This window comes from Phoxinus phoxinus (genome assembly GCF_949152265.1).
Source record: "Phoxinus phoxinus genome assembly, chromosome: 4".
Taxonomy (NCBI): domain Eukaryota; kingdom Metazoa; phylum Chordata; class Actinopteri; order Cypriniformes; family Leuciscidae; genus Phoxinus; species Phoxinus phoxinus.
The window spans coordinates 41,289,404-41,304,403 of NC_136879.1; the positions used below are offsets into that span (position 1 = coordinate 41,289,404).

Genomic DNA, 15,000 nt, shown 5'->3' on the forward strand with positions numbered 1-15,000 from the left:
GTGTGTGGTGTGTGTGTGTCTGCACTCCCGCTGGGCCTCATCACGACTGCAGGAGAATCAGGGATCGTGATTAACACAGTCAATCAGGAGCAGTCCGTGAGAAGAGGTGGGACAGTGACACAGTTAAGCGTGTGTGTGTGTGTGTGTGTGTGTGTGTGTGTGTGTGTGTGTGTGTGTGTAGTCAGAGCACCTGAGTCTACAACGACAGAAATCCGGCATTCGTTCAGAACACGCCAGCACATGAATCACAGACTCTTTGTCTCGTGACCTTCCGAAGAGAACAACCGCTCGAGAGTTTCGTTCTCATGGGACAGTGTAGTGTTGTCTTAACCTTTCACATTTGGAAATACTTTCCATCAGACTGACAGAAAACAGACTCACACACACACACACACACACACACACACACACACACACACACACACACACACACACACACACACACACACACACACACACACACACCTCCTTCAATGCTGATTTCCTCAAGACTGTGATAAATCTTTAACAGAGCTGTTCTCTTCATCGCCGCTCTCGTGTTTAATGAGTGTGTGATGTAGGAAACATTTGGCTGATGCGTTCAGGAGAACATATATATATATATCCAACACGATAGTAAGCCATAGTAAGACAGACTCCTCTTTACTGCTTCTGTCTACATAAATACTGTATATATATGATAATATATAATGAAAATGAAAATCAAACCCTGATGAAACACATGCTAAGGTTAACTTGAGGTGAAATATAACTTATCTCGCATACACCTGTTAAAGTAAATTAAGATATATTACAATTATAATGAAAACGAAATGCACCTGATAAAACTCATGCTAACTACTATATATATATATTTATTAGATTTCAGGAGAATAAAGAAGTTCAGTGCACACATGCATGTTTTATGCTGTATTATGCTATATTTTACTATTAAACAGATAATTATTGCATCAAAATCTGATTGGATGAGCAATGTTTGAAGTTGTAAAACAGCCGATATACATGCACTGTATTTATCTGATAGTCAAACTATATTACGATCTAGCAACACCTCACAACACCTGGCCAACTATTAATTAATGTAATCGTTTATTGAACATTAAACATCGCCAATATGCTTCATGTCAAGCCATTAATATACACAGTTTTATACACACACACACACACACACATGTATATAATATTAATTGTATATAAATTATATATTATTATTACATATAATTTATAAATGTATTATATACAATCTCTCTGTAATTATATATAAATATAAATTACACAGCAAAAACAATCTATTTTTAAAAATGAAAAAACTAAATGTAGATTTTTTTTTGATATTGTAGTTTTATATACATTTATTTGTATGTAGCCTATGTGTGTGTGTATATAGCCTACACTGTATATGTAAATATTATTTATTTATAAAATTATATATTATTACATATAATTTATAAATGATTTATTATATACAATCTCTCTGTAATTATATATATATATATATTGCACAGCAAAAACAATCTATTTTTAAAAATATATCATATTTTTAAAAAATCCCTCTGGTTTATGGACTTCCTCAAGAAAAAATGTTAATTATGTTTAGCAGACTTTAATTAGATTGCATTAATTGCATTATTAAATTGGGTAATAATTCGCAAGATCTCGTTTATTAACTTTAGTTAATACATTAGTTAACATTAACTAACTATGAGCAATATATTTCCACGTTTGTTAGTTAATAAAAATACAAATTGTTCATTGTCTGTTCATGTTAGTTCACAGTGCATTAAGCTTTTGAATTTACAAATGTATTAGAACATGTAGAAATGAACATTAAACATAATTATACAGCATTTATTCATCTTTGTTAAACGTACTTAACTAATGTTGACAAGTAAAAATCGTATTGTAAAGCATTACCTTAAATGTCATTATAGAATCTCATTTATATTCACATTTTCAATCTCTCTATCTTTCCTACTTTGGAGAAAATGTAATTACATCAGCGTAAAGTTTAATCTAAAAAAGATCCCATCTGCGTTTTCCATTAGTTCATCCTTGACCGTTCTGCTTTTGCTGTAATTGGCTTTGCTGTTTTAAACTCTGCTGTATGAGTTTGGACAGGCTCGGTAGCTCATGATCTGAGTGGCTGAAGCTCCTGTCAATCAAGCGCGAGGGGCGGGGCTTAACCGGACAAATGAAACGCAGTCCTGCAGTCAACATCACACGAGCGGAAATGCATACCTGTGTCCGATTTGTTAAAAGCAGGACTCTCCAAACACACACACACACACACACACACACACACACAGTCCTAATGGCCTGCTGAATGTCTGCGGATAAAAATAGACGTGGCAGATGGAGGGAAAGAGAGAGAGAGACATTTGGAGGTGTAGGTTGGGAAAATAAACTCATCTCTTACATAAATGGGTCATTCATACTATGCAGGACATGTTCATGTTCCCATCAGATGTGTCACACACACTGGATAAGTAAAGTTTTATCCCATTAACTACCTAAAGCCAGTTCCTTCATGACATCATTTTGGAGGGAAAACATCAGCAAGTATTAACAATAGATTCAATGAGTTCTGTGATGTTTTGCGCTATGGGATTTGGTTTGCGTCTCCATAAATGAATCAGTTTCACAATATTGACTTTTTTAAACATGGTTAAAATATGAAAACAATGTCATAAGTCGCCTTAAAGGGGGGGTATAATGTCCTTTTCACAAGATGTAAAGTAAGTCTCTGATGTCCCCAGAGTGTGTGTGTGAAGTTTTATCTCAAAATACCCCACAGATATTTTTATATATCATGTTAAAATCGTCACTTTTTGAGGGTGAGCAAAAACACACCGTTTAGTGTCTGTCCCTTTAAATGTAAATGAGCTGCTGCTCCCGGCACAGGGGGCGGAGCTTCAACAGCTCGTGTCCTTTTACCTCACACACACACACACACACACACACACTGAACATTTCAAAAACGTTTAGCCTTTTATGTTCAAACCGGAGTCAGACAATGATGGAGAGACTCAAGAAGAAGTGACAACATGTAGAAGAACAGGACATTTCTGAACGGTTAGTTGATGAATTTATGCAGATTATGTGTAGTTATCTTCTAGTCACTGATTAGCATATATCATGACAATCTATAAATCGTGTTCCGGGGGCGGGGCTTATGTAAATTCTAGGGCTGATGATGTCATTAACCCGGGAGGAATGTCGTGTAGTTTCTACCAGCCGTTTGTTGTAGTCCTTAAAAAGCAATTTCTGCAAAAGCAAATATTCCTTTGCTCTGAACTTTGAGCGTTGTAACTTTGCAGATGTTGTTTATGATCAAACAGCAACATTACACACTAACTACAGTTATAAAAGTCAAATCATGATCAACCACCCCTTTAAGCAATAAAGTTAAAGTGTCAGCAAACATAATGATGCAGAGTTCAAAAGATCTTACAGAACAGGAACGACCCCGAAAGAACAAGGAATATATAAACGTACTTTATTTACATATATTTGCATTCAAGGGTCACTGCTGTTCACTTTGCCTTGAAGGCGCTTCCTTTTTGCTGTGAAATCTCTCCCAGTGGGCGGAGTCTTCCTCGGTTAGGGGCGTGGCTGTAGACACCAGATCACTGAAACTCAAGTGTGTGAACAAAAGGGGCGGAGCTTCACACAAACTTCCACCGTCCTCCTATAAAACAAAGAAGTATGACGTCACGAACTGAGTTGTGTAATACAGAGTCCCCACACCTTCGTTAACTTCAAATTCAAGAACCTTTCAAGGACTTTCCAGGTCCAGTATCCTCAAATTCAAGGACTTAATGTGGGAACACATTTGTTGTGTTCAACAACAAACGTTGAGGTAGTTTCGTGTGTGCGCGTGAACGTCATGGCAACGTACAACACAAAGTACCTCACATAGAGAACGAGTGTATTTAGGCCACGGGGGGGGGGGGGGGGGGGGGGGGAACAATCCAACCGTCTCCATTGACTCTGCATTGCGAGAGGCTCCTCCTGGTCATTTCTTGCTTCTAACTAAAGACAGAAAAATGCCTAAAAGCTGCTGTGTGACGAGGTGTCCAGCAAACAAGCTAAGAAACACAGAAATAAGTTTTTATAAGCTGTCGACCCCAAAAAACGAGTGTTTAAGGACTTAAAAGTGGATCAGGCGGTTGAGACAGAGCGTAATGTGTCTCATTACTCTGAGAACTAGCGTACGCCGCTGGAGGAGAACGTAACCGACACAGGATCGCTTATCTTACAGAAATATAATATATAAAACTGACATTTGGATTTTTGACTCACCAGTGACCAAATGTTTAACTCACTGCACACGCAACTGTGTTTATAGTGCATACTGAGAGTCAGCATCCCACTATTTAACCATTCGGTCCAGCCTGTGTCCACTTTAATTCCTTAAACACTCGTTTTTTGGGGTCGACAGCTTATAAAAACTTATTTCTGTGTTTCTTAGCTTGTTTGCTGTACACCTCGTCACACAGCAGCTTTTAGACATTTGTCTTTAGTTAGAAGCAAGAAATGACGAGGAGGAGCCTCTCGCAATGCAGAGTCAATGGAGACGGTTAGATTGTCGTCGTCTCCCGGTGTGTGTGGTCTTCAGATTATGACGCGCTACGCTCTGTCTCTATAGAGCATCACAGTCCCGCCCACAGCCGGTGCCGGAAGTAAGAATTCAATACAATTTCTCCATTGACAGTTGGGGTATAAGAACATAAAAACGTAACCATACATGGTGGACTTAAAACCAGCTACGGCTGTACTAAGCGATTGTATATGTTCATATAAACGCCAAAAGTTCATGGGGCACTAACCTTGTTTTGAGATAAATGCCTTTTATTCGCGATGTCTTGGATAAGTACTTCATTACCCACAATCCTGAACAATCCCACAATCCCACAGTGATGCATCTGATTGGTGGAAGTCGTGTAAACCCCGCGAAGGTCCGTGAAAAAACAGAGCGTTGCCATGGAAGCAGGATTCTAACCGTAGAGACGGAACGGACTGTTTTCTTTAGCGGAAGCCATATAAATCGTTTTTAAATCAATAAATTCCTTTTTAAATTAATATTTTGTGTCAAATTATTGATTTATTTGGTAAGGCTCTTTCGCGGTTGGCTTCAGTCGACTTCAGTGAGGCGCGGTGGTTTATGGGATGAGTAGTTCCTTCGCTCGGAAATGAAAATATGTACACAGTCTTGTACCTTTGCCTTTTTTTTGGATTTTCTCTTCGTTTTTTCACTCGAAATGATATGTTGTATGATTATGAGTTCAGCCATAGCTGGTTATCCTCAGACATGCTCTAAAACTCTTTAGATACGGATTTTTCCAAAAGTCAATGGGAGAAATTAATGGGAAATTTACGTCCGGCACCAAAGCTCTCTCGGGCTGTGGGCGGGACCGTGATGCTCTATGGGAAACACTTAACGAAACGCGTAAATGCCCGTAACTAGCGTAAATCAAGCAAGCTAGTGTGCATAGGCCACGAAGTGTTGGCGGAATAACACATTAGCGGACCGGAGGGAATAATATGGATTTTTTTCCAGAAAACTTCTTGTACAAACTTAATTCAAGCACTTTCAAGGACTTTGTGTGTTTATTTTCCAAAACTTTCCAGGGCCTTGAATTTTTTTTTTTCAGATTCTCAAACTTTTAAGGATTTCAAGGACCCGTGGGAACCCTGGTAATATCTGTAAACTCACTTTAGACGTGCTGATATCTGGTTTTCCCAGCGCCACAGCGACGTGATGATCTTTGTCCAATAAGCTCTCCTGAAAAACACTTTAACTTTTTTTACTGTTTTTACACTTTAACTTCCAACCATTAAATTGTATTACATATAGGCCTAGATATATATATGTGTGTGTGTGTGTGTGTGTGTGTGTGTGTGTGTGTGTGTGTGTGTGTGTGTGTGTGTGTGTGTGTGTGTGTGTGTGTGTGTGTGTGTGTGAAGACCTCCGATGCAAAAGCCTCTAAAAGCAATAATCATAAGTATTTCTTGAGCATCAGATCATCATATTACACTGATTTCTGAAGGATCATGTGACACTGAAGACTGCAGTAATGATGCTGAAAATTCAGATTTGATCACAGGAATAAATTACACTTTAATATATATTCACATAGAAAACAGTTATTTTATATTGTAATAATATTTCAGAAAATTACTGATTTTACTGTATTTTTTATATATAATAAATGCAGCCCTGGTGAGCAGAAGAGAATTTTCTTTCAAAATATTACAAAATCTTAATTATTCCAAACATTTGATCTGTAATGTGTGTATAGAGGATGAAAAGCCCAGAGGAATGAAGAACATGAGCTCAGTCTGGGGAGAGAAGACGCCGATGATCTGTGTCACGTTCACACACTCTCACAGACACAGAGACGAACCAGCACTGCAGGGCCATGAGAAACACACACACACACACACACACAACCACACACACACTCACTCACAGACACAGAGAGACGAACCAGCACTGCAGGGCCATGAGAAACACACACACACACACACACACACACAACCACACACACACTCACTCACAGACACAGAGAGACGAACCAGCACTGCAGGGCCATGAGAAACACACACACACACACACTCACACACACATACTCACACACACACACATACTCACGCAGACGTACACACACGCACACACACACACACACATACTCACGCAGACGTACACACATACACACACACACACACTCACGCAGACGTACACACACACACACGCACACACACACAGACACAGAGAGACGAACCAGCACTGCAGGGCCATGAGAAACACACACACACACATACTCACGCAGACGTACACACACACACACACACACACACACACACACACAGACACAGAGAGACGAACCAGCACTGCAGGGCCATGAGAAACACACACACACACACACTCACGCAGACGTACACACACACACACGGACCAGCACTGCAGGGCCATGAGAAACACACACACACAGACACAGAGAGACGAACCAGCACTGCAGGGCCATGAGAAACACACACACACACACTCACGCACACACGCTCACACTCACGTGCACACACAGACGCACTCACACGCAGACACACACACACACACACACACACACACACACTCACAGACACAGAGAGAGACAAACCAGCACTACTGCAGGGCCATGAGAAACACACGCTCACACACAGACGCACTCACATGCAGACACACACACACACATGCACGGCACGCACTCACACACACAGACGCACTCACACGCACACACACACACAAACACACAGACACACACACACACACACACACACACTAACAGTTTTCCATTAACAGTTCAAATTATAAGTTTTATGTAGTTGCTATGATGTAAATAAAGGGCAACGCTTCGCCCCGCTCGCCTGCTAACTAACATAACAGTGTTTACTATAGTGTTACTGTAGTGTTGACTGTAGTGTTACTGTAGTGTTTACTGTAGTGTTACTGTAGTGTTGACTGTAGTGTTGACTGTAGTGTTTACTGTAGTGTTTACTGTAGTGTTTACTGTAGTGTTTACTGTAGTGTTTACTATAGTGTTACTGTAGTGTTACTGTAGTGTTTACTGTAGTGTTTACTGTAGTGTTACTGTAGTGTTACTGTAGTGTTTACTGTAGTGTTACTGTAGTGTTTACTGTAGTGTTACTGTAGTGTTACTGTAGTGTTTACTGTAGTGTTACTGTAGTGTTTACTGTAGTGTTACTGTAGTGTTACTGTAGTGTTTACTGTAGTGTTACTGTAGTGTTGACTGTAGTGTTGACTGTAGTGTTTACTGTAGTGTTTACTGTAGTGTTTATTGTAGTGTTTACTGTAGTGTTACTGTAGTGTTGACTGTAGTGTTGACTGTAGTGTTTACTGTAGTGTTTACTGTAGTGTTTACTATAGTGTTACTGTAGTGTTACTGTAGTGTTTACTGTAGTGTTTACTGTAGTGTTACTGTAGTGTTACTGTAGTGTTTACTGTAGTGTTACTGTAGTGTTTACTGTAGTGTTACTGTAGTGTTACTGTAGTGTTTACTGTAGTGTTGCTGTAGTGTTTACTGTAGTGTTGCTGTAGTGTTTACTGTAGTGTTACTGTAGTGTTTACTGTAGTGTTACTGTAGTGTTTACTGTAGTGTTTACTGTAGTGTTTACTGTAGTGTTACTGTAGTGTTACTGTAGTGTTTACTGTAGTGTTGCTGTAGTGTTTACTGTAGTGTTTACTGTAGTGTTACTGTAGTGTTTACTGTAGTGTTTACTGTAGTGTTGCTGTAGTGTTTACTGTAGTGTTGCTGTAGTGTTTACTGTAGTGTTACTGTAGTGTTTACTGTAGTGTTATTGTAGTGTTTACTGTAGTGTTTACTGTAGTGTTACTGTAGTGTTACTGTAGTGTTTACTGTAGTGTTATTGTAGTGTTTACTGTAGTGTTTACTGTAGTGTTTACTGTAGTGTTGCTGTAGTGTTTACTGTAGTGTTGGTGTAGTGTTTACTGTAGTGTTACTGTAGTGTTTACTGTAGTGTTATTGTAGTGTTTACTGTAGTGTTTACTGTAGTGTTACTGTAGTGTTTACTGTAGTGTTTACTGTAGTGTTACTGTAGTGTTACTGTAGTGTTACTGTAGTGTTTACTGTAGTGTTACTGTAGTGTTTACTGTAGTGTTACTGTAGTGTTACTGTAGTGTTTACTGTAGTGTTACTGTAGTGTTGCTGTAGTGTTTACTGTAGTGTTGCTGTAGTGTTACTGTAGTGTTTACTGTAGTGTTACTGTAGTGTTTACTGTAGTGTTTACTGTAGTGTTACTGTAGTGTTTACTGTAGTGTTGCTGTAGTGTTTACTGTAGTGTTTACTGTAGTGTTACTGTAGTGTTTACTGTAGTGTTTACTGTAGTGTTGCTGTAGTGTTTACTGTAGTGTTGCTGTAGTGTTTACTGTAGTGTTACTGTAGTGTTTACTGTAGTGTTACTGTAGTGTTTACTGTAGTGTTTACTGTAGTGTTTACTGTAGTGTTACTGTAGTGTTACTGTAGTGTTTACTGTAGTGTTTACTGTAGTGTTACTGTAGTGTTACTGTAGTGTTACTGTAGTGTTTACTGTAGTGTTACTGTAGTGTTTACTGTAGTGTTTACTGTAGTGTTACTGTAGTGTTACTGTAGTGTTTACTGTAGTGTTACTGTAGTGTTACTGTAGTGTTTACTGTAGTGTTTACTGTAGTGTTACTGTAGTGTTTACTGTAGTGTTACTGTAGTGTTTACTGTAGTGTTACTGTAGTGTTTACTGTAGTGTTACTGTAGTGTTACTGTAGTGTTTACTGTAGTGTTGCTGTAGTGTTTACTGTAGTGTTGCTGTAGTGTTTACTGTAGTGTTACTGTAGTGTTTACTGTAGTGTTTACTGTAGTGTTGCTGTAGTGTTTACTGTAGTGTTACTGTAGTGTTTACTGTAGTGTTACTGTAGTGTTTACTGTAGTGTTTACTGTAGTGTTTACTGTAGTGTTACTGTAGTGTTACTGTAGTGTTTACTGTAGTGTAGCTGTAGTGTTTACTGTAGTGTTACTGTAGTGTTTACTGTAGTGTTTACTGTAGTGTTACTGTAGTGTTTACTGTAGTGTTACTGTAGTGTTTACTGTAGTGTTACTGTAGTGTTTACTGTAGTGTTTACTGTAGTGTTTACTGTAGTGTTGCTGTAGTGTTGCTGTAGTGTTGCTGTAGTGTTTACTGTAGTGTTGCTGTAGTGTTTACTGTAGTGTTACTGTAGTGTTTACTGTAGTGTTTACTGTAGTGTTTACTGTAGTGTTACTGTAGTGTTACTGTAGTGTTTACTGTAGTGTTACTGTAGTGTTTACTGTAGTGTTACTGTAGTGTTACTGTAGTGTTACTGTAGTGTTTACTGTAGTGTTACTGTAGTGTTTACTGTAGTGTTTACTGTAGTGTTGCTGTAGTGTTTACTGTAGTGTTTACTGTAGATCTGTAGTGTTACTGTAGTGTTACTGTAGTGTTTACTGTAATGTTACTGTAGTGTTTACTGTAGTGTTTACTGTAGTGTTACTGTAGTGTTTACTGTAGTGTTGCTGTAGTGTTTACTGTAGTGTTACTGTAGTGTTTACTGTAGTGTTACTGTAGTGTTACTGTAGTGTTACTGTAGTGTTGCTGTAGTGTTGCTGTAGTGTTTACTGTAGTGTTACTGTAGTGTTTACTGTAGATCTGTAGTGTTACTGTAGTGTTTACTGTAGTGTTACTGTAGTGTTTAGTGTAGTGTTACTGTAGTGTTTACTGTAGTGTTACTGTAGTGTTACTGTAGTGTTTACTGTAGTGTTACTGTAGTGTTTACTGTAGTGTTTACTGTAGTGTTACTGTAGTGTTTACTGTAGTGTTTACTGTAGTGTTACTGTAGTGTTTACTGTAGTGTTACTGTAGTGTTACTGTAGTGTTTACTGTAGTGTTACTGTAGTGTTACTGTAGTGTTTACTGTAGTGTTTACTGTAGTGTTTACTGTAGTGTTACTGTAGTGTTTACTGTAGTGTTACTGTAGTGTTTACTGTAGTGTTACTGTAGTGTTTACTGTACTGTTACTGTAGTGTTTACTGTAGTGTTACTGTAGTGTTTACTGTAGTGTTACAGTAGTGTTTACTGTAGTGTTACTGTAGTGTTACTGTAGTGTTTACTGTAGTGTTACTGTAGTGTTACTGTAGTGTTGCTGTAGTGTTGCTGTAGTGTTACTGTAGTGTTACTGTAGTGTTTACTGTAGTGTTACTGTAGTGTTTACTGTAGTGTTACTGTAGTGTTTACTGTAGTGTTTACTGTAGTGTTACTGTAGTGTTTACTGTAGTGTTACTGTAGTGTTACTGTAGTGTTTACTGTAGTGTTTACTGTAGTGTTTATTGTAGTGTTTACTGTAGTGTTACTGTAGTGTTACTGTAGTGTTTACTGTAGTGTTACTGTAGTGTTACTGTAGTGTTACTGTAGTGTTACTGTAGTGTTTACTGTAGTGTTACTGTAGTGTTTACTGTAGTGTTTACTGTAGTGTTACTGTAGTGTTTACTGTAGTGTTGCTGTAGTGTTTACTGTAGTGTTACTGTAGTGTTTACTGTAGTGTTTACTGTAGATCTGTAGTCATAATAGGAATGAAACTCTGAGTAATTAGTAAAAGTCTCGAACAAACACCTCAAATATCCAGTCCTCCTCTTCGTTGTCCAGGAGCATTCGAGTCTGCCGGTACACTTGCCCCTCTCGCATCTGATTGGGCGAGACGTGAAACTCCAGCCTCTGCAGGTCGAAGCCCAGTCCTGTGCCAATCGCTTTGATGAAGCTCTCCTTCAGCGCCTCGACGCCAGAGAAACCGGCCAATCACAGGCAAGCAGGAAGCAAATGCAAGGAAAAACATATACAGTAAATATATGTATATTTCCTGACTACATTCTCATCTAAAGCGTTGTGTGTGTGAGACTGTGTGTGTGGTGTGTGTGTATGAGTATATGTGTGTGTGTGTGTGTGTGAGAGAGAGAGAGAGAGAGTATGGTGTGTGTGAGTATGAGTATATTTGTGTGTGTGTGTGGGTGGGTGGGTAAGTATACTGTATATATATATGTGTGTGTGTGTGTGTGTGTGTGTGTGTGTGAGAGAGAGAGTATGAGTGTGTGTGTGTGAGTGGATGTGTGGGTGTGAGTATACTGTATATGTGTGTGTGTGTGTGTGTAAGAGTCCTCAAATGACCACAGACTGGCACAACTGAGTCATGCTGAAGTGATGAGATCACATCGCCATGGAAACAGTGATCAGAATCTGAACAGTTTCATCCAGTACAATTTCTCTCACGCTGTGATATACTCGTGTGTGTGTGAGTGTGTGTGTGTGCGGTCTCGTTGCCTGGAGGTGATGATGATGATGATGACGGTGCAGGAAGCTGCAGTTGCTATAGTTACCCAGTGCCTATAAAACATGTCCAGTTGTTCCCAGTCCGAGCCGGCCATCCGGATGCTCGTCCACTCCAGATCCGTGAACTGGCGATTCATGATGCGGAAAAACTCCTGCGTGGAGCCGCTGCCTGATAAACACACACACACACACACACACACACACACACACACACACACCTTACAGCCACAACTTTACCTTCATAAATAATCGAGCTGAGTTACGATTCACTAACTCGCTGGCGGTGCTGATTAACACTGAATAGGTGTTGATATGCAAATGTGCGTGAGAATATGCTAATGAGCTCATAGCCGTGATGTCATAATTGAGTTGTCTTTGCGATATAGTTCATCAAATGTGGAGGGAGTTTTGAGTTAAGGACGTTATACTTTCTCACATTAAACATTTGCTTTGCGTCAACAAGATCGAGTCAAATCAGTGATTTAATAATCATGCTCTGTAGATTTAACTTAAAGGAGAACTCCGGGTATTTTTTAAGTTAATCTTGATCGTTATATCTTTGTGAGTTCTGTCTATAGAAAAAAAACGAACCGGATTGGTGTTTGCAACACGGAGCTGCTACCGCTAATGCCCAGAGCTCACTCAGCTAACGGCAGTTATGGGGCATATTCATAAAGAGTGTTTTTGTGTCTCTTAACAGACACAACATGCAATTAAAATGTCTGTCCAACATGAACAGGGTCCTTACATGACAACAAGATGCGTTTAGCAACTTAGCCATTGTTTAAATTCACCTAAATAATGTTTTAGACGGCTAGCTGTAGTCTCGCGCTGAAGTCCCGTGGGAACTCGCGTTGTAGCCGGGAAAAGGTATTGTTGACTGAAGAGTGTGAGGCTAGTATCTTCGTCTGTATACTCGGGTTTAAATAAAATGTAAAGAAAAAAAGCCTCTTCCATGTGTTCAAAATCTTCTATATTCTCCATAGTTACGTTACAAACCATTTCTTCTTCATTTGTGAGCAACTCCGATCATCACTCTTCACACACACGACGCTCCTCCTCCTGTACACTTCTATTGACCTTTTCCCGGCTACAACGGGACTTCAGCGCGAGACTACAGCTAGCCGTCTCTAAAACACTATTTAGGTGAATTTAAACAATGGCTAAGTTGCTAAACGCAAGGACCCTGTTCATGTTGGACAGACATTTTAATTGCATTTTGTGTCTGTTAAAGGATAGTTCTGATAGTTCACTTTGAAATTAAATGTTGGTGTGTTTTATCTTGCCTGAAGTGCATCCGAGATGTCGGTGTCTTTGTCTCCGCAGTAGTTTCAATTTTGATATTTTTAGGTCAAACCGTTCTTGTCTGTCAGTCATATAATGCAGGTCTATAGGCACTGTCTCCAAAAGCATGCAGAGAAAAGTCCAAATTAAAAAAATCCCCATCGTAAGTGCACATTGATGGCCTAAGACACGAAACAAGCGGTTTGTGTGATAAAACTAACAGTATTTATATCGTTTTTATCTCTTTTACACAACCACGTCCATCTGATCTGTTTACTTAGTCTGCGCAAGTGCCGTAAAACGCCGCAAGGCTCCGGAAGTGATCTCTGGCTCGTGTACGTCACTCATTGTTTACACCAGAACCTATGCACAGTAGAGGATGGATACCCGACCCGAGCCCGACGGGACCCGCCGGTACCCGACGGGCCGGGCCGGGTTCGGACAGATATTTAGAAATGATGTTCGGGTTCGGGTCGGGCTCGGTCACATCAGCGCGATAAGGCATTGAACATTTTAAATTTAAAACAGCTTATGTAGGTAGCCGATGTGCCTGATGCTTTCACTTGATGCAAACGTTCGTTTTTGTTTTCCGGAAGTGATCTCTGGCGCGTGTACGTCACTCATTGTTTACACCAGAACCTGCACAGAACAGAGATTGTAGGACGGCTAATAGAAATGGTGCTAGTTTGCGCTTATCCGGGATGTTTAAACCGATGTAAAAAAATACATTTGCGTAAGCTCGCGCAAACTCATCAGGGAGAGATCACTTCCGGCGCTTGCGCAGACTAAGTAAACAGATCAGATGGACGTGGTTGTGTAAAAGAGATAAAAACGATATAAATACTGTTTGTTTTCTCACACAAACCGCTTGTTTCGTGTCTTAGGCCATCAATGTGCACTTACGATGGGGAATTGTTTAATTTGGACTTTTCTCTGCATGCTTTTGGAGACAGTGCCTATACACCTGCATTATATGACTGACAGACAAGAACGGTTTGACCTAAAAATATCAAAATTGAAACTACTGCAGAGACAAAGACACCTGCATCTTGGATGCACTTCAGGTAAGATAAAACACACCAACATTTAATTTCAAAGTGAACTATCCCTTTAAAATTTCCTTTCTATAGACAGAACTCACAAAGGTATAACGATCAAGATTAACTTAAAAATTGCCCGGAGTTCTCCTTTGACAATAATCATGTTCTGCAGAGAAACATGATGCAGATTCCCAGTGTACAGTAGAGCCAGAAGTGAGGTAATAAAGCTTGCTCCTCTCCCAGTCTCACTCCAGCACAGGTGTAGAGCGACACCTGGTGGCCGCCGGGGGAACTGCAGGGTCTCTCGTGTTGGATTGGCTAGTAAATAATGATGGTAGTTGAACACACTCTGGGTCACAGGATTAGTTTCGAGTTGATAAAACCAAACCAATCCAACCAGGCTTTAATGGTGCCATGACCCTGATCATCAACTTTCTCTGTGAACTCGGGCTTTGATCCTGACTCTGAGTTTAGGAGTGACATCAGTAGCGAACAGCCAATCACATGCAGAGAAAGAGTGACACTGAGATTCATTTCTCTCTTCTGCAGAATATTACGAGATTGAAAAATACAGATATTTATGGCTTACATCTTATGAAAATCCCAAATTCAAAATGAGAATATGATGCAAAAGTTAATTTATGTCAGTAATTCAACTTAAAAGGTGACACTAATATATTATATAGACTCATTACATGCAAAGTGAGATATTTCAAGCCTTTATTTGTTATAATTTTGATGATTATGGCTTATAGCTTGAATTTTAATTTGGGGTTTTCATAAGCTGTAAGCC

At 39.5% G+C, this 15,000-nt stretch overlaps 1 protein-coding gene across 2 annotated transcripts in view; it reads right to left on the reverse strand.

Moving 5' to 3' along the window:
• Window positions 1-3,476: 3,476 nt before the first annotated feature.
• The window catches only part of aasdhppt (aminoadipate-semialdehyde dehydrogenase-phosphopantetheinyl transferase), a 15,235-nt gene continuing 3,711 nt past the window's right edge, over window positions 3,477-15,000 (reverse strand). For both annotated transcript variants that reach the window (XM_079610233.1, XM_079610234.1), the window contains exons 4-7: window positions 11,931-12,052; window positions 11,173-11,331; window positions 5,717-5,785; window positions 3,477-3,688 (exon numbers count right to left, since the gene is read on the reverse strand). In XM_079610233.1, the coding sequence (XP_079466359.1) occupies window positions 3,524-3,688; window positions 5,717-5,785; window positions 11,173-11,331; window positions 11,931-12,052 (515 nt within the window). In that variant the 3' untranslated portion in view covers window positions 3,477-3,523. The remainder of the gene's footprint in view (window positions 3,689-5,716; window positions 5,786-11,172; window positions 11,332-11,930; window positions 12,053-15,000) is intronic.